Raw genomic sequence first — 20,375 nt, forward strand, 5'->3', positions numbered from 1 at the left:
GAAGGCAGCAGCAGAGCTTATTTTACATTTCAAAATGACGGACCCAACAACGTCGCCCGAGGATCACTGGAAAGTAAGTAATGTTAGGTGACAACAACTTTGTGTTAGTTCTTACGTCTGATGTGTGACGGAACTGATATGTGGATACATGTCATATCTATAAGTTGAAGTTTTGCTAACACGAAGAAGGAGCAGGGCTTTGTTAGCTAAAAAAGCTAACGCTAGCTAGGTGACAGTTTGCAAACGTCACAGAGCTATTAGCTGTTAGCTCGTTAAGTAAACAAATCGTCCTGAAAGGGGAAACTAGTGTTCCACGTATCTGCACCCACATTAAATAACATTTGTGTTTTAACATTGCATTGTTTCTAACGTCCATGTGAAAGCGAAGTGCATATTCATTAAAAGTCAAATGTGGTGCAGCACCTTAAATTGTCTCAGAAATGCATTGTTTTTGTAGCCCCACCACAATAGTGTGAACCGTGTGAAACAAGAACAATGTATATGTCCTCAGGATATGACTTGGATCCCTTTCCCTTGTCAGAAGCAATGGCAAACGCTTTTTACCAGGCGTTGTGACGTGATAGTCAATGTAATAATCTAGCTCTTTTTATTGAAATAAAGCTATATCGAAATATTTTGGTAAAGATGTTGAGCTACCCATGTGAAAGCTTTTCAAAGAGCTTGGGTTTTATTCGGGGAACCTATAAATATGATAATGTTAGAGGTAGAGGGAGATAAACCTTTGGTCAGAGTAGTTATGGTCTAATAAACATGTAGCAAGACCTAGGGTTGAAATGGACTATGTTTACAACTGCGGTAGGTTAGTTTTAAGGTTTGATATTCGACATTTACTCTGGATCCAGCGGTGTCTTTTAACTAAATAATACCAGTTTCTTATGTGGTACATCTTTTTCATTGACTGATGTGTTGTGAATGTGATGTTGTGCAATGCCTTGTTATTATTTTATTTTTGTATGCTGTTGTAACAAAAACATTTTCCCAATTTGGGGTTAGTAAAGTATATCTTATCTCCTCTTAAATAAGACACGTTTCTTTTTTATTAGATTTAAGTTTTTGTTTTAGGCTATATGAATACTTTAATAACATTTGGCAGTTGTTTGCTCAATTTTTATTTATTTATTTTGCCTTTAGTGTTTTTTACATTTTCAACAAAAAATGTTTTTTTCAATTGAGAAATCTGATTACAAAACTCGAGTGAATGTATTGTTCATCAAACCTAAAAATAATAATAATAATATACGTTATTTATATAGCACCTTTCGTGCAAGGGCTTTACAGATACAGAGGCTGATCACCTCACTGCAGTACTTTTTCAGAGTTTACCTTCTGGAATTATTGGATAAAAACCTTTATATATACAGTCTATGATAAAAACTCAACTTGAATGGGGGAACCAAACACTACAGCTACTTGTGTGTTTTGGTGCCCTACATTAAAAAGTGGATCTGTGATTGAAGTAGTGATTGGCTGCACCTCTGTATCCTCCTGCATGTTGTGATTTGGTATCATTTTTGTAATTAGGGCAATGCTCAGCGGGGGTTTAGACTGTCTATCGCGCAGGCTAGGTATTCGACTATTGTCAGTGTTTTTTAGGGCATCACGATGTTTGCCCTTTTTTGTTTCCAAAATCTCATCTAATTTATATTTGTTCCATCTCCTGTTGTGATGACTCTGCAGACAGACGGAGCTTTCAGTGACAGTGGCTTTGACCCTAGTGAGTATTCAGTCAGTTCACATCCTCTTGTCTGTCATATCCTCTGATATTTCTTGGCCATGTGATAGTGACCTTGTCTTTCTGTCAATCTTTTTCTTGCCTCACTGTGAAACATCTTTTATGTCATCTGTCCTGCTCTATAGGTTTCTTTGCTGAAACGGGCAGAAAGGGTTCTATTGTGTCCAGAGCCAACAGCATCGGCTCGACAAGCGCCTCTTCAGTACCCAATACAGGTATACTGTTTGTAACACTGTGAAACTCACATTGTTGAACGTTTTAAAGGGAGAATATGTACTGCAATTAGCACACGTAGAACCATTCTAGATATATTAGGCCATAACATTGTCATAGTGAAGTACGCAATAAAGATGTCAAGATATAGTGTCATAAAAAAAACTTTCAAAAGGTCTCTTAATAAGATATCAAAGGACAGTTCTTGTTTTAATAACGGGCGTTACAAACAGGGTTTTATGGGTTGCATCTGTCAAATAATGACTAGCCTGGCCAGTTTAAGTGCATTTTATTCATAGATTGAACTTTATTGAAGCATACATGATTAGCTTCTCTGAATTCTGCTTGGATGAAAAATAATGGTTCAATGTGTACTTATTTCTGTAATGAAAGAAAACAACTAAAGCTCCAGGATATTCATTTTAAAGTGGACCTATCATGCTATAGTTGAATAATATAGTATAGGGCCATACCTATATAAGGCATATTTATACTTTTTTTTTTCAAAATACCAAACAGATCATGCATTTTAGCCATGCCTCATTTTGCTCAATTTGACATTTTTTAGCTCTGTTTTTGCAAGGGCAGATTCAGTGAGAACAGCACCACCTACAGGCCTGGCATATGTACTACAGCGTCTCCAGCGCTTTCGAACGGCAATGCCGTGGTTGTCTCCTCCTGATTGGTGGAGAGTTGGCCCAATAGCCGTAGCGCCACTGTCCTAACGTCAGGACAGTGTTCAAATCTGGATCAGTTTTTATCAGATCCGTTGCAGCCCCTTTTTTAGAGATTTGGGTATGGAGGAAAATAGAGAGGGTTGTGTTTTCTGACACTTGGTGAGTTCCCTGGAACACCGGGGACACATATTCATGTATAAAAGACGTACAAAAGTGCATTTTGCATGATAGGTCCCCTTTAAGTAAATATATAAATTCATCTTTAAATCCCATAAAATCTTGCTATGGCTTTAGACCAAATAAATATGCTTTATCCTCATTATTTGTCCACCAATAATATCAACCTTGTGCATTAGTCAGCGGTCTGATGCGGTTTCTAAATCTGAGTGTTGATGTATTCTTGAATAGATGATGAAGACAGTGATAACAAACATGAGACGTCGTATAAGGACTCGTATAAAGATCGGCGGAGACAAGCGCACACACAGGCTGAGCAGAAACGCAGGGATGCTATCAAGGTAAGTCTCACCTCACAATCCTCGGAAAAGCTTTACAGTTATATATTTTAATTTGATCAGTACTTTATCTTTTTTTTAGAAAGGCTACGATGACCTCCAGTCCATAGTACCAACCTGCCTGCAGCAGTCTGACTTTGCAGTGGGAGCGCAAAAGATCAGCAAGGCCACCGTGCTACAGAAAAGTAAGATGTAGCTCATCCTTGAGAATATTGTTTGTGTTTGGAATAGTAGTTAATTAGAGCAAGATGATATATAGGACAACATGGGTGAAGGTCAGTGATGGGATGGGGTAAGGGAGTTTTCTGTTCAAACTTCAGCAGGAGTATTATAAAGTTGTTTTCCAGTCAAGCCACTGTTTTTCTTCTCCCTTCAGTCATGTGATACAAACATGCCTGAGCTTGTTGCCCAGGATTACAGTTCCAGTCTTACATGCTCACATTACACCAAGAAACAAATAAGACAACAATTGAAGAGAACAAAGCAGTTACAGACATATATAATTACAAAAAGAAAGAAACATATATCAATAGAAATATTGAAACAAAAGTGTCACGCAACAGAGATGTCGGCAATTGTTCAAATGTCTTCATTAAAAAAGTGAAAAAGAGGAAGTAGCTGCATTTGGTATATGGGAATAACACCTCTTGGCAAATGGACAATTAAAATCTGTGTTGAGTGAAGAAATCCCTGACGGAAACATCTCTGTATTTCTTTGCAGCAATCGACTACATCCATTTCCTTCATAAAGAAAAGAAGAAGCAAGAGGAGGAAGTAACTGTGCTAAGGAAAGAAGTGATGGCGCTGAAAATCATGAAAACGTGAGATTCATAAACATTCTATCATTCTATTTACTTGTATATAGACTTCTTGCACTATTTTTTATTTTTGTATTTTATTATATAACTATGTTGCATTGTTGGAGGAGCTCGGGTCATAACATTTTCATTGCCATTTCTACACTGGAGCTTACAGTATGTGCATATGACAGTCAAACCTTTGAGTTTGAATTGAAACAACCTAAGTGATGTTTTTTCCCAAGATGTATTCTACAGTCAGGATTGCTGGCAAACTAAGACCTCCCTACTTGTTCTGCTCAGGCAAATAAATTAAATATATATATATATACAAATAATTGTGTTAATCTTTGAGATTACATGAGAGAAAATCTTGAGATAAAAATGCTTTAATTGTAGCAATGAAACAACATATAGTGAAAAGTTAAATTTAAAAAAACCCGCAATAGGATATCCTAGAATTCTTGGTGTTGATTGTACTGTGACACTTGCTCAAACCAATTAGGGAATCAGTTGTTGCTATTAATTGAATCGCATATCTTGAGATGCAGTGATTTTCTTTTTAAATAGCAACTATGAGCACATCGTGAAGGCCCACCAGAACCACCCTGCGCAGGGAGAGGATCAGGTGTCGGACCAGGTCAAGTTCAACATCTTTCAGAGCATCATGGACTCCCTGTTCCTGTCGTTCAGCAACTCTGTTTCAGTGAGCAGCTTCAAAGAGCTCTCTGCCTGCGTCTTCAGCTGGATCGAGGAGCACTGCGAGCCACAGGTATGGAAGACTTTAGACGCTTTTGGACAGCAGATCAGACTCGATCAAAGTTGCTTTTTGTTGATGATTAGATGAGTCACAGGTTGTGTGCTTCTTCCGTTCTCTCTTAGACGCTGAGGGAGTTTGTCGTGGGAGTGCTCCGGCAGCTCAATGGACAGCTTTATTGACTCAACTCTCAGACAAACTGACTTTAGGCTTGCTCTGGCCTCTCGGCATGGGGTCAAAACTTCAATCAGCCTCAGGCCACACCACAGTATTTACGCTCACTTCGGCTCACCAGTAACTCCCTGGCTGCAATTGGATTACCTCAACCTCACACTATGGGCCGAGACGAGACGTCGGGTTGGATTGAGCGGTCACATGTTTTAAGACAAATCCCCCCCTCATTGTATTGTACATACATACCGTTGTGTATATTTCAGCCTCTGCTGATTGTTCTGCTTTGAAATGCAAGGGGGAACACAAACTTCATTTGAAAAACTGTTTTCAAATGAATGTATACAGTGGAGGAAATAAGTATTTGATCCCTTGCAGATGTTGTAAGTTCACCCACTTACAAAGAAATGAACAGTCTATCATTTTAATGGTAGGTTTATTTGACAAATGAGACAGAATATAAAAAAATAATTCCAGAAATTGACATTATATAAAAGATAATTGATTTGCATTTAACTGTGGGAAATAAGTATTTGATCCCCTTGCAACAAACAATAATTCTGGAGAGGATCTTCAGAGAGGAGTGGACCACAATCCTTCCTGTGATGTGCACAAACCTGGAGACCAACTACAAGAAGTGTCTGACCAGACCGTAGAGTGTAGACTGTAGAGTGCATCTAGTTGTTTGAATTTACCGCAGTTGCACTTGCAAATCAAAACCAAGACTCCTCTCCCAGATTGATAATAGTAATTTGTCTGCGATCTATCAACCTAGCTAATAGAAATAGAGAGAAGACTAAAGGAAAAAAAACCTCATTAGCCAAGTCCTGGTGCTAATGGCTGCTCTCAGCTTCAGTGCACCCATGAGTCAGCCATACCTCTCTGTAGCACAACATGCTAATGCTATACTACTGGAGGGTTTCTCCTAACTGCAAACGGGAATACACCATTACATTTGAAAAACTTGTTCTTTTATGTGCAGTGTTCATTAATGTATCTGTCACAAGATGACATGTATGCTTAAATCTCATGGAGTTGTGCAATGTAGGCAGCATAAACAATTTTAGAAAATTATTTATAAAATGTGAACTTCAACGCACATTGGGAGGAGATCCTGTTTAAAATAGTTAGTCAATGTTTATGAACGTTTTTCAGGAGATGTTCAATAAAAAGTGTCGATTCTCTGCAATCTTCTGTGGTCTACAATAAGCAGTTTTAAAATTAAGTTGTGTAAAATGTAATCCTTGAGATTTCAATTTCAAGTCACTGTTGTTGCTTTAATCACAGGGACATTTCTTTTTTTGACTGTCTTGTTGCCTTGTTATTTGTTGTGTTATAAATGTAATCTACTGTAAATACACATTGAAAGTGAAATCCACAAGTCAAAACACATTCAATGATTGTCCTGTTTAAGTATAATGGAAATGAAGTGCAGCTGAAAAGGACAGATCATACAAATGGCATCCAGCTAAAAAAAAACCTGTTAAATATTTGAATATAGTCGAGTAAGAACTTGAGAATATCTGTTGGCACTTCATTGACAAGTACTATCATGAACATGTAATAACTTGGAAGCATTACATAGTCCAGAAACTACCAAAACAAGAGGGAAAAACATGACAACCTGCCATAATCTCTTAAGGTCTTTTATTTACAGTTTTCCAAAAATAGGGAACAATATGGATTTTAACACATGAAAAATAACATACAGCTCTCAAAGCTTATAACTAATTCATTGTCATTTTCCTCGGAACTCAGGATTGGTTTCATGGCTTTTATTTAAAAAGGGTCAAATAAACCAACTATAAGGTGACAAGCATGTGTAAATCTAGAAATTCCACATTTGAGTCTTGCAAACGGAAGCTTTTGTGTAAATATGCTTATATATAAACAATGCACTGTGGCCCGTACTGCTCTGAGGTGTGAGCTATATTCTTAGCTAAGTGTGGCTAAGCCGACATGAAGGAACAAGCATTTTTTTTTAGATATTTCAAATACTTGGAACGACCACCTTACAGTCCTCATCAGTCTCAACTCCAACTTCCTCCTGTGAAGGAAACAACCATAATGACTGATTTAAAAAAAATACTGGCACGAAGGCAAAACAAACATACTGTAGACGGTGGCATAAAGTTCAGTTTCAGAGAGTTGATCCTAACAGCTTGTTTCACTCACCAGGAACTGCTTTTTGCTCTTAGGATACCCTTCCAGGATTGAATCCATCATGTCTGAAGCCTGAGAGAAACACAGCACAGCTAAGTTTAGGAATTGAGTTACAACAGCTCGTGTTCTTGTGTTGCAAGTCTACAAATGATTTTTTATTGCATCTATTCTAAATAAATAATGTATTATTATTTTCATCAAATATTTATCATCCGTTATATTAGTCATTTAGTTTATGATATATTCTTTGTTTTAAAGTAAAGACAATAATATAAAAAAATAATAGTGATTTCTTCAGTTTGCTTGTTTTGTCCAATTAAAAATACTTTTAAGATATTTAATTTACTATCATATATTAAAAGAAGAAACACAGATTGACATACAGTATCTGAGAAGCTGATGCTTAAAAAATGTCAACCAATCAATCAGCTCTTTGGACATTACCAGTCTCTTCCTCTTCTTCCACTCTTTCACGTAAACATTCCGGTCTGTGTAAACCTGTAAATAAAACATGAGCATTTTACCACCATACAGCAAAAATCAATTAAAGTATATTGAGTATGTTTCTGAGATGTTTACCTTCTCTTTCTCTTCGGGTGTGACGTGATTTGTGGCCGACTTTATTTTCTCCACGCGCGCTCTGTACCCCGAACACTCTGCTTTCAGCTCCTTGATCTCTGACATCACTTCCTCTGTTGTCAGGGCGCTGTTGAGCTCCTTCAGCTCTGTGAGCCAAGATTTAAAACAATGTAAAACATTCCCTTTTATAATGCATTCAAACAAAAACACGGTACCTTAAGCATGGAGAGGTGTCATTTATACCATTTACAGTAATGGGGCGAAGCCTGCGAGCTAGTTCAGGCAGTCAACTTGAGCACTTGTGCTGCATTCATACATAACGGCCCTTGCCACTCTACAACCAACCAAACAGAGTCTCCGCAATATGCCGCTCTATTTAACCTGCCAGATATCTCTCCATGCATTCCTTGCTGCTGCTATTGCTGCAGCTACCTCCACGTCGCTGCTGCTTGCCTGCCCCACCACCACCCCAGCTTCCACCTGTAGGCTTGGGGGGGTTAGTTATTTAATCATCACTCATCGTGCTATGTATATCTGTGGAGTGATGAGGCCCGAGCCTACACGCCAAACTCAACTATATGCTGCTTCTAATAAACATGTTAAAGAAACACGCGAGTTGTCTGACTGAACTATACTTGTGTCGCAATTTCGCAAACAAAACAAAAATGCACTAACTTCAGAACTATGTAGTTTCTGAAAGTCTGGAGACACCAACTTGTATGTAATAAAAATAGTAAAACTAAAGTCCTACTATAGAATGTTTTTTATCTAAAAAGTAAAAGTATAGTGTGTCATACAAATGTCAGAGTATAGTAAATCATAGAAATGTCAGAAAACTCATAGTATATTCTATTAATCGAAATGGAACTTCAAAGAATTCTATAAAGAGGTTGCAAAAAAGTACGTATGTCAAAAATTAAGAAACAAATATTACAAAAAGTCAGAAATGTTTTGTATGGTGTGTAAAAATTATAATAAAAGTTTTAGAATTGCATGTTATAAGAAGTCATACAAAATTCATAGTATGGCTGTCTCAAAAGAATAGTATGACTGGTATAGGATGAGGATAAGCAGTTTACTACACCTGCGTCCAGCTGTCTGCAGCTCTGGGTGATGGACTGCACGTCTGCGCTGAGCTGTGAAATCTGAGCGTCCATCGCCTTCAGTTCTACATCATCCACATCTTTAAACTGAGACTGTAGGGAAGGTACGCAGCAGAAGATTAATCTAAACAGCAGTTTTGGCCTTTTACTGCCTCCTTTCCATGACAAAACTATATTCAGATGAAAGGACTCACCTGATCAGCGAAATAAATCTTTTGCTTGTTGTATGATTTCTCCTTTATCTTGCCCTCTAGAGCCAGCAGATCCATAGCTTTGACCACTGCCTGGTGAATCACAAATAAACAATCATTAAATGTAAACTACACGCATTTGTAAAAACATTTATGTGGCAAGTATTTAACTCACTGTTTTTCCCAATCCATGCTGCTTCTGTAAATTACAAAATACATCCTGAGAACTGTATGGTCGGTTCTTCTCATTCAGATATGCAAGGATGACTGACGTGCCTGTGGATGACAGCTCAGTGTGATCATATGGAAGGACACAAACATTTCAACATTATTTGTAACATTATGCATCAACATTAATCACTCAGTGCCTGTAATGTGTTGTTCATTTATACTTGTAATACCCCTCTGCCTTAACTTATAAAGAGTGAGGCCAAACTATTATAAACACATCTCAATACAATGTAGTTCATTATAACAAAAATGCAAAAATACAACCCCAATAATGTAATTATTATTCAAATTACACATGTCTGACAATGTAAATAAAACTGGACTTTATAAACTTCGTCAAGTAAGTATTTATGGAAGAGGTGTTGAATTGCAGGTGTAACTTCTAAAACTCAGCGTACAAACAATTATACTCTACAAACCTCAAACATAGCCAGAAATGACAACTACATTTGTTTGTTCTTTAATGGTTTTTTAAATGCCGCCCTTGACGCACTTTAATGGATGCGTTAGGTTAGCCCTTATTATCGTAGTTTATGTGTAATGTTAGGTCTTAACAAGCTTAAGACAATTAAGGTGTATGTTATTTAACATTATAGAAATACGCCCCATATACGATTCTTTGAAATAAATGTATTTTGTTGTAAAAGTGGGCGTATTTGGAGTGAGCTCTAATATATTATGTATTGTTTAAGAGCTAGCTTATAAGCTAACGTAAGGTGATAGCTTCTGAGCTCAAAACTGTATTTCAGTGAAACTATACGACCGCGTTCCTCCATCCGAGGGTCAGATACGCCACCTAACACGTTACAGCTAAACACATCATGACATAAAGCTAAGTCTTACCGTTATCCTTCTTACTCATTTTCAACTTCTTCAAAGACGCTATTTGTTTTTAGCTTCCAAAACTGAGTTTCGCGCGAAACATGCGTCACGGAACAGATCGTCTATGCTTTAAGATGTATCACACTAACATATCTCTCCTGCTCTGCGAGAGTAGTGCGGACAAGCTTTGAGTTTATATTTGCGTTGATTTGATCTTCAACACATGTTATGTTTGAATTTTCTCTCAACAGCGTTCTTTTCAAAGTGATTTAATTAATCTGCCGCAAATAAATTACTGGTAATTATTAAACTTTCGCGCTGCAAAAAAAAGAATACTTCGCTTTCCGCCAGAAAAATCAGAGTGAGAGCTCAGTAGTTTTGACTACTTTTAGAGCCAATTTATCTAGGCAGTGTTTTCATGTGGGCAAATGTGTAGGAATAAAAATAAAAATCTACCTCATTGATGTTGGTAGAAAAACATATTTGTGACATATTAATAGTAAATGGTTTCCAAACAGGGGGTTTGTTGATTGTTGTCTTAAATAACAAACTTTAGAACTGTCTCAAGAGCTTTATCTGTATGTCATCTGAGATCACTGTACACCTTGTCATGTAATAATACCAAAGAAAGCCTTAATTGCAAACATTTTATTCAATACGATTCTCACATCAAAACATATCAAAACCAGTTACAGAGAAGAACATATACTGCTATGCACGTTACATTATCAAACTGAGGAACAGACTCTTCATGGAGCAGCGATGAGCAACATTCTGTTTAACTTCTCCTCCTCCTTCTTCTTCTTTCACCCTAAAATCCAAGCAAGTATCTATCAGTGCACAATTTTTTTACTTCACCTCCATAAATGTGGATCCAGCAGTTTTATATGCCAACTTGTCATCTGCAGCTATGATTTCCCTCTCAAAATAACGCATTTAAAGAAATGTTTTCAGCCATTAAAATCCCAGCAATTTTACACTTTTTGATACATGCATTTAAATACAATTCAACTGTGGCTCATTTAAGTTTTAAGTGCCATTTCCGCAGTAAAGTGATATGATTTGTCTATCAAAAAGAAAATCAGGCTGACCAGCACACAAAGCCACGTTAAACCTTTACATTCTAACCCTCTAACAGAAGGATACATTTCTATTATCAATTTTGATGTAAACATGTTTCCTATTAAAATAGTAAAATAACCATGAATTGAATAATACTTGATTTTTTCTCCAAAGAAATGCAGCATGACTACATGAAATTCAAGGATGATAAAATATAGGACATTTGTTTAATATTACTTTAAAAAAGAAAAAAAACACACAAAGGTATTAAACATGGACATCATATATTATGGAGCTGTATTCAAGGGCAGGAAAACAGCAAAAGGATTCTGAACTTGCACAGAAAAATAAACAGACCTCCCCCTGGGAAAAACTCTTTAAATAAAATAAACAACAAACCTAAGATCAAGAGTTCCTCCAGGACAGATATCTTAAGACTGTAAGGGGTGATTTTTTTTTAATTAAATAAGCTAACAAAAATACATTGAGATGCCTTCATATGTTAGACAGCAGGAAAGAAAATCATAAAAGGAGAACTTAAAACTTTTATCCTAATATTAATTATCATGGAAGAGGATAGCCGTCTAAATCCACAACAACTGAAAAGTGTTTAAAAACGGTTAATTAAAATCTGTAAACCTGAAATATTGTAAAAGAGCATGGCCAAATAACCTTTAAGGACAGCAGAGCACTAATATCAACAGCAACATGAACTGCTGCTCCTTTGTAACATTTGATGAAAGCCAATGAGGGGTTAATTTATCTTTCACAAATGACAAAACAACTTGAACATGTATTGCTGTACAATAATGTCATTATCATAGTAACATGGATCAGCCTAACCAACAGGAATGTCATGTTTGGTCCCATGTTGAATAGCCCTGTAAGATTGTATGGGCACTGTTGTTCTGTATTTACAGACATTATAGACAAGGTACCGCTAATCACAATTCTGCAACAAGCCTCAATAATGCTGGTTTGTTTAATGTTCGAATGGGGTTTAGGTTTGTTGTTGCATTTGATATTGCTCAGCCTACAAATAAAATATTTTCTGGATGATCAGGGTTTAAAAGTACGGGAGAACAGAGTTTGAGAAGATACAAATAAGAATCAGGTTATTCACAGTGATAACTGATGCTAATCAGAAGCAGGGCTGCTGGAACCTTACATCCTCTCTCACAGCTCCTCAACATGAAAACTGCTCATGAAGTTGCACTTGACATAAAGACACACACTCGCACACACACACACACACACTCATAAACACACACACACTTTACTGTGGTTTACCCAGAAAGTTAGACAAGAAGTTAGACCCCTGGCTCTCCCCCCGTTTACTACCCCCTCCTCCTGCGAGTGGGTCCATCTGGTTCAGTTCAGACTGATCCAGCATTTCAAAGTCCTCTCCATCCAAGTCTGTGTCGAGCTCAGAGCTAGACTGCTTACGGTAGCTCCGGCGGGCTCCAGTCCGTGGAGGGCCTTCTCTGCGGCGGGGGGCAGGGGGCCGAGGTTGCAGCGCCCCGGCCAGAGCTGCCTGGATCATGTTGCTGGCGATGACTCCGGCCAATTCCCCGGCTAAGTCCCCGGCGAAATCAGAGGCAGGTGGCAGGCCGCTGAGAGAAAGCTCTTCATCCAGATCCTCCTGATCAGAGTCCAGATGGGCGTCCATCACTGAGGCGCGGTAACTAGCCAGCCCAGACATGGCCAGGCTGGGCAGACCGATGCTCGTGTCCTCGTCGTCGTCCATCAGAGTGGCGTCAGGGTTTATGGAGGGGAAGTCTGGGAGGTCCTGAGCAAAGGACTCCTCAGCATCACTGTGCCTGTCAAAATCTGACCAGAACAGACAGGGACACGGTGAGGGACAAGAACAACCCAACACAAAGAAAGGAAGAGGAGAATCTGCAGTACTTACCCTCAGAGCCCTCTGTGAGTGGGGTCTGCCCACGGGATAGGTTAAAGGTCCCATTATCAGTGTAGGACACCTCAGCATCGGAGTGCTCAGAATCAGTCATCGCCAGTTCTTTTGCAACAATAGCATCATCAAACTACGAGACAAAACAGAATAAAAAGGTTGAACATTTGTTGTAAATATATGCTAAATGTTTTAATTAACTCTTAGGTTGTGCTATAAAAAGTGTTATTATCTCTCATCTCTTGCAGGTGTTACCACACAATGACACATGACAGACATAGCACATGATGTGAACTGTCTAACCAAAGCAAGAAGTGGCTCATGTGCTGAGGTACAAAGCTATTTTTATAATTAGAACAAGCATACTTTACAGAAGACAGACTGCGTGGGAACACTTCTACATTATGCCGTTTCAGTTATTAGAGACTATGTTGTCTCTTGCCTTCTCTAACAAAGCATGACAATATTTAGTGTAAGTTGTGAGAGAGACAAATCTTATTTACAAGTTGAAGAGCTAATAAGGAACCCACAAAATACATTAAAAAAAAGAAATGTAAAAAAAGTATAAATTACTTTCCCAGGTTTATTTTACAAAAATCTTCAGATTTGTCAGTCATTTAAATATTTAGAGACTTTTCAAACAGACTTACCGTTGGGCAGAAAGCAGCCAACTCCTCCTCGCTGTCACTGTCTTCCCCTGAGGGGCCACGGAGAGTTCTCCGCAGGACTGCACAGACAAATGGAAACACAAAGGCAACATTTTAACATTGACAGTCACTAACAGTGCATGTGATCTGTGAATTAAGTGCAAACAACATCACTTGGTTTGGTAGCACCAGAGGCCAGTCACACATTATTAATATGTACAAGTCATTTCAGCAACAAGAACCTCATAGAAATGATATTCAAACAAACTATGACCCCCAGAAGAACAGTACTGTTATTTGTGAAATCAATGTGGGAGATGTCATCATGTGATATCTATTTGTTTATTTTCAACTTGGGCCTTGAAGGTTTTAAGTATAAAAAGTAGCAGACATTCAATAAAAGGTGTTTTACTACTTACACTGATTATCAATAGGCTTGGACATCATGAACCCACAAACACTGAAGTCCAGTCGCTGCAGGACCGGATCCAGCTTCACACACACATGCTGAAAAATCCTGTAATAGGCTCCCAGAGGAGCGAGGAGAGAAGCCCATACTGCAGGAGAGGAAGAGAAAACTAGTCATTATAGAGAAGGAGGGAATAGTTTGATAATAAAGACATCATAAATAGGTAATGCCACGTAATTGCTTGGTAATAACAATGGGTATATGTGGGTAACATCAGACCGAAATGTATTTAACAGAGTCGAATGGGGCCAGAAACAACCAGTAACAATGTGGAAACTTGTATATTTAACAAGGCAAAACTCTTACATAATACTAATGTAATAATGGTATGGTAACCTTCTTTAAAAAATATATATCACGGCAATAATTGGATAAAACACGATGTTAATATGATTACATTAATGGGGTTATAACCTGATGATAATAAGGTAATATACGTTTTTCACAATATTTTAAGCCACTATCAGAGAATATTATCAAAATGACATGAAAGTCTTTGAAGTCAAATTGCTAATAACCATATTATAATGTTGAAATTGATCCCCACTTATGTTCCGAATTAAATTATGTTTAATGCTGTGACTCGTTACCCCCAAAAAAACACTTAGGGGTTTCTGTGTAATAACCATAAATTAGCCGGGCTGCAAAATACCCAACTACATGCATCTTTTTTTAAATGTTAAGATAATATTAGATCCACACAAACATACAGAGGCATGACTCAATATGTTATTACCAAACTGTAATGTGAACTTCTACCGGGAATTACTTTTGGGCTGCGTTAGCTTCAGTGGATACTTGGCCGCCCTCCCAGAGTCTGCAGCCTACATTGGGTGGAGGTTGGGAGATTAGCCCAGTCTCAGGCTGACCTCCTTAGCTTTCTGTTAGGCTCCCTTTCCCTCCCTCCCTCACTACTTCCTTCCTTCCTCGTGTGCCTCATCCTGGATTTAATCACCTCACAGGATAGGCTGTGTAACCGGGACCCAACTGATCAGGTTTCACCCCCCATGTATTTTTAATAGGACCAGTCAGGCCAGTTTCCCTGCCAGTGAAGGAGCCTGGATCTGTAGTAAGGACTGATGAAACTGCAGGGACTCACAGGCAGAGTAGGAGAGCACTAATCCAGGAATGTAGCGTCCAACCCCAGCCAGGCAGGTGAACACGCCACAGGTCAGGAGGCAGAACTGACACAGAGCAACCACACACAGGAGATTAAGTCAGCTCCTACAATACATGTTGACTATGGTGCAGTTATACACAGCTGACAACTCAAATAGGAGAGCAGAAACATTACAGACTGAACAAAAACTCAGATAAGAAAACAAGTCAGATTTTCTCCCTGAATTAATTGGCAATACTTAGGATTTTGATTTGGTATGATTAAATTGTGACGGACAAATTACACTATTTAAAAAGGCGGTTTCCACATGCTGTGATATACTGTATATTTGATGACCTTCAACTACAGTATATTTATGATCAGTGCCATATTTCCATTTGTTTTGCTGGCCAAATGTACACACTGCATGATGGTTTAGTCGCACACAGATTAACATCACAGTCACACAGACACCATGTTGTTATTGTTTTGATGATGTTCTCACATGAAAGTGAAACATGCTTTAAAAAAGTATGGATGTGCAGGAAGACTTTTATTTTGAAATGTGTTAAGAGTTATAGAAGGTCCTGTAAAAGTCAATGTTTTATAATTAACATACAACTGTTTTTGTGACCTGCCAAATATAATTCTTAGAAATAAAATGAAATTGGGATCTAAAAAGAGGCTTTTTCCAGATTGTAGGCGTCCCTCACCTTGCCGGGGTAATGTTGTTTGAACTGCACCACACTGGATGTGAAGACAGCTCCACTGACCCAGGCCTCAGCGATGTGGTGGCACAGTTCAGGCACGCTGAGGACGCCAGGCTGCACCAGACCCCAGCTGGACAAAGAGAAGAAATGATCAACACCCCAGGCTTTCTATTTATACTATTGTTGTTGTTGTTGTTGTTATAGTTGAAATACTTGCTGCTGTATTAACACACCTCTCATTTTCTGGTTCTTCCAGGTTTCTGACTGTGGAGAGAGAGAACATTCATCACTTTCAGAAACATACTGAGCGTACAATAAATAAAAAGCTATCATATTAGTTACAAATTATTTCTAAACTCGTCTTAATTCTCTGATCTTTTGTAGATTATGTTACACAAATTTAACAACAGGTTTGAGAGATTAACTGTTACAGATGTAATATAAATCACTTGCAAAGTCCAGAATGTATGGCATATCTTTCTGACAAAGTACCCTTGTTACAATCTGGGGAAAGGGCTATGGTGCAATTAATGCAATCAAAAAGTGAAGTAAAGAAGAAGCAGTCTGTTAGAAATATATAAAAAGTCACATGTAGCACACCTCTAATCTCTGGCCAGATTTTATTTCTCCAGGTATCAACAGTGACAATCAGAGCCAGACCAAAAGCCAGCAGGAACAGCAGGCGCAGCGAGGTCAGGGCGAAGAACCTGGAGGGCAATAAAACAGAGCAAATACATGAGCAAAATATACTTTTAATGAGTAAATAATAAAAAGTTTACCAAAACAGTGTCACAGATTCAATCACTTAGTACAGAATTGATGAAAGTAATGATGTTTATTCAGAACTAAAAAAGGTGAAAGTGGTGAAGTTTAAAGTCAAGTGTTCCAAGTGATGCACTAGTTTCAGAAAACCTGAATGTTTGTTGACCACAACACCGTTTACAGATTAACCTAACAAAGAATGTGTTGGCAGAATGTGGGGTGTTGGTATTTGGGGTAATACTGCAATAAGCAGCTACAGTTGGGGAAAAGCATAAAATGCAAATGTATCAGTAAACCAATCCCTGGTACGCACATAATATATAAACTTCCAAATTATTGCAAAAAAGTGTCAAAACAACGCTCACTTAAACAACATTCTTTGAAGATACATTTTATTGTATGGTTCTATTTAATTGTATTATTTTGTAAGCTATATCCATTTTCCCCTTGGTGCTCTAAGAAGGTTAAACAAGACCTGCAGTCAGAATGGTTGCCTGTATCTCCTCCTCGTCTCCATGTGACTTGCCATAGTCAGTTGCTTCATGCAGATCATTAGTGTATATCTTTGCCAGCAACACGGAGTGTGTTGAAGCACAAGTAAAAGGGAGACATGCCTCCAAGTCTAATCTAATAATGTCTGAATGCCTGAGCTCCACAAGCCAGCCTAGTTTCCCAGGTCAGTGGTTCTCGCCATACAGCAGTATCAATGTCACTTCATTTAGCCGAAATATATCCTATACTCTCTCCTCTTGGTTTCTACTGTACTTGGTTCTTGATGTTCCACCAACAGATTAAGCGACAGAAAACAAACACCAACTATTTAGATATTTCATTTCAGCCCAAATAAAAAGAGTTCTTACTTAGTGTCTTATTTATTTCATATTAAACTAGATATCTTTGGGTTTGGATGGAGAAAAACAGACATTTAAAATACATTATCTAGGACTTTAAGGAGGAAAAATGGTTATTGGTAAAACACAGACTGCTATTCACGGACATGGGCTTAATACCTCTAAGATGTGCGGAAAGACCCGTAAAAAAGGAATTCCCTCCAACTTCTGCATCGAAAACACATTGACCTGTTAATGGCAGATTTAACCTAAATGTACAGCCTCACACACTCAAGCCGCTTCAATGGAAATGGTAAAGTAGATAATCGCTGTTATCAAGATGAAGAAAACCGTTTTTCCAGGAGCCACATGAGAGATAAGGTGGAAATGTTTTTAGTGCATTAACCATACACAACCATCATCAATGATGTGCTGCAATGTTTTAAAGTAAGGTGCAATACCCCCTGTTGTTTTACATGTTAATTTATCAAATGATTGATGACAGATTCCCCTTACAGCATTAACACTAATTTAACCATTGTGCGTTTGGCACTATACGTTAACCTTATTTGTGCTTGTTTTAGGCGCATGTCTTTTCTGTGTATGCACTTTGAAAGCAACAACATATAAGTCTATATCTTTGTATGTGCACAGAGAGCTGATTTAAACGGCCATTAAATCTGATTCTGAGTGTGTCTATAAATAGTGCCACTAGCCAGCCATCTGCCCTCTTTTGAATTGACAGGTGAACATTGCATTGTGTAGAATCACCATCTGCTTGAGGTCACTGGCTCTCACCCAACAACCAGCACACACTGTCTGTATTGTCTGGATGTAGGTTGCCATAACAGAAACAGACTAGGGAAACAGAACTACAAAATGTACAAAGTTTGAGCTGAAAACTTACCAGAACACCACGTTGACCACCGTGTAGATAAGCACACACTGTAAGGGTCTCTCCCACACCAGGACGGACTGTAGGTAGGTCAGCACGGGCTCGTAGGGCCCCAGCCTGGACTGGAGAGCGGCTTTGACAGCCCGCACCTGGCCGTCTCTCTCGCTCGAGCATGGTCGACTTCGCATGCAAATACTAGACCCCTGCTGGGCAGAGCCATCATCCAAGGGTGCACCTTCCATTGCCCCAATGTGCGCCATCTTAGCTGTCTACAGATGATAAAATCAGCCTGTGAAAATAGACATGAGTGGAGACAGGTACATGAGAAGGGACGCCACGGAGCAGCAGCACTCACTACATTAACAGTGCTATGCTAATGCTAGCTAGCTAACCACGCCAGTTAAATCATCTGTTAGCGTCTAACACTAAACTACCAATTATAGTAGAAACGAGCTTTGTATCACATACAGAATCAAAATGTTTTAAGATAACATGACACGTACTATTTTGTCATTTTTGCTGAAGTGAAATGCTCTCTTCGGATTCTGACAATATGGCGTAACCTGTTTTTCTGAGACAGCAGTCCAATCAGAATCCCCTTTGTCATGCTGCATTCAGGTGCAATAGGACAAGTTTGTTTACTTTGAAGCACATCATTGACAAACTTCTTTGAATATAAATGTAGGCCTACTTATTTTCGTTTTTTTTTTGTATCTTTCATGGCTGTGTACGTACAAAATAAAGCTAAAGTATATATCTATTATTTTTGTTAAGAATCCATGTACCACTAAAATGATGATACTTTACTTTTAATATCAATGAAAGTAAAATCAGAGACACAAGTCGGTAAAGCTGTGACTTGGTAATGCAGCAGAGCTCTGATTTATTTTTATTTATTTAATAAATTAAATGAAAAAGTTTGTTATTTGAAATAGTTAAGCTTGGCACTAGAGTTAAGGGTTTTTTAAAAGAAAGAGTTCACGAAACTGTAAATGTTTCTACAGGGCTCTCATGTTGTCAAATGTGTAACTACATTAGCCTGTAAACGTTTTATTTTTAACGCCGTAACCGGAAGTGATAACAATGTTATTATGTCTAACTTTGATCGGCTGAGTTCACTTGTAGTTACTGATTGTGACCACTAGAGGGCAGACAAACGCACGACTGTAAATAAATGTTATGATCAGATCATTTTTTAAATGAGATTCGTTTTAGAAACAAAACGAATCTCAATATTATTGACAAATACCTTGTAGAATTATCACCAAATAAAATCATGTGTACAATGTTTAAATTGTAACTGTGACCACGGTATTGTTAAACCCCTATATCCTCTCATACAGTCTGTCTATCTTCAGTCAATATCAAACAAATACATAATGTTATAATAATAATAAAATAATAATAGTATAATTATTACATGTTGAGATTTTATCATAATTGTTATTATTATTATTATTATTATAAAAGGATACAGTTTTAAAATCCTCATTAGATCTCTATCTAACAAGTGTATCACCCTGACCCACCACTTACAACTTTTATATATACAGTCTATGCTTACAACATGTCAGTAAAAATACAATAAACGGTACTTGAGTAAAGTGTACTTACATCTCAACCTTTATATAGGGTGTTTCTCAATCGCGAGTAAAGCTGCTTCAGAGCCACTATTTCAAGCATACTACGTCATCGAGTGCCGCCGAAGTACTGTTCCAATCTCCAGTATACTTGGAAATCTACCGAGCCCGGCGTACTCCGTTTGGAGAAATATCGAGTGTGCACATGAGTAGACTTCGCGGTCTTAAAATCCCCACAATGCTTTGCGCACGGACCAATTTCCCCAAATCTGTGGCGGAAGATGTAAGGCGGGGCCTCTCATATGACGCACACCTGCACACTTGCTAGCGTGTTCCACACTTCGTTTTCCGAATGCCAGGAAGTATTCTTGACTCGCTTCTGAAGCAAGATGCTCGGCAGACATGTGCTACCAAGCAAGCGTACTCGCGATTGAGAA

The 20,375-nt window shown here is 38.2% G+C and overlaps 3 protein-coding genes across 4 annotated transcripts; 1 reads left to right on the forward strand and 2 right to left on the reverse strand.

Annotated features, from left to right (window-relative positions):
* On the forward strand, positions 1–6,280 carry mlx (MAX dimerization protein MLX). The gene is made up of 8 exons (XM_034143829.1): positions 1–73; positions 1,699–1,735; positions 1,879–1,968; positions 3,052–3,161; positions 3,241–3,343; positions 3,880–3,979; positions 4,526–4,727; positions 4,838–6,280. Exons 1-8 carry the CDS (start codon positions 35–37, stop codon positions 4,892–4,894), a joined length of 738 nt encoding a protein of 245 aa, XP_033999720.1. The 5' UTR covers positions 1–34; the 3' UTR covers positions 4,895–6,280.
* Positions 6,281–6,515: 235 nt separating this feature from the next.
* On the reverse strand, positions 6,516–10,087 carry psmc3ip (PSMC3 interacting protein). The gene is made up of 8 exons (XM_034143830.1): positions 9,994–10,087; positions 9,095–9,195; positions 8,923–9,012; positions 8,710–8,821; positions 7,626–7,771; positions 7,491–7,544; positions 7,059–7,118; positions 6,516–6,930 (listed from the first exon to the last, which is right to left on the reverse strand). Exons 1-8 carry the CDS (start codon positions 10,010–10,012, stop codon positions 6,874–6,876), a joined length of 639 nt encoding a protein of 212 aa, XP_033999721.1. The 5' UTR covers positions 10,013–10,087; the 3' UTR covers positions 6,516–6,873.
* Positions 10,088–10,605: 518 nt separating this feature from the next.
* retreg3 (reticulophagy regulator family member 3) lies at positions 10,606–19,990 on the reverse strand. 2 transcript variants are annotated; one of them, XM_034143258.1, is made up of 10 exons: positions 18,862–18,998; positions 18,371–18,647; positions 16,472–16,578; positions 16,105–16,135; positions 15,875–16,001; positions 15,162–15,246; positions 14,013–14,150; positions 13,597–13,673; positions 12,947–13,079; positions 10,606–12,864 (listed from the first exon to the last, which is right to left on the reverse strand). In XM_034143258.1, exons 2-10 carry the CDS (start codon positions 18,616–18,618, stop codon positions 12,311–12,313), a joined length of 1,500 nt encoding a protein of 499 aa, XP_033999149.1. In that variant the 5' UTR covers positions 18,619–18,647; positions 18,862–18,998; the 3' UTR covers positions 10,606–12,310. The 2 variants fall into 2 exon arrangements, with proteins under 2 accessions (XP_033999149.1, XP_033999150.1); XM_034143259.1 differs by lacking the exon at positions 18,862–18,998 and adding an exon at positions 19,973–19,990 and having other exon boundaries at positions 12,311–12,864.
* Positions 19,991–20,375: the final 385 nt, after the last annotated feature.

This window comes from Trematomus bernacchii, unplaced genomic scaffold (genome assembly GCF_902827165.1).
Source record: "Trematomus bernacchii unplaced genomic scaffold, fTreBer1.1, whole genome shotgun sequence".
Classification (NCBI taxonomy): Eukaryota; Metazoa; Chordata; class Actinopteri; order Perciformes; family Nototheniidae; genus Trematomus; species Trematomus bernacchii.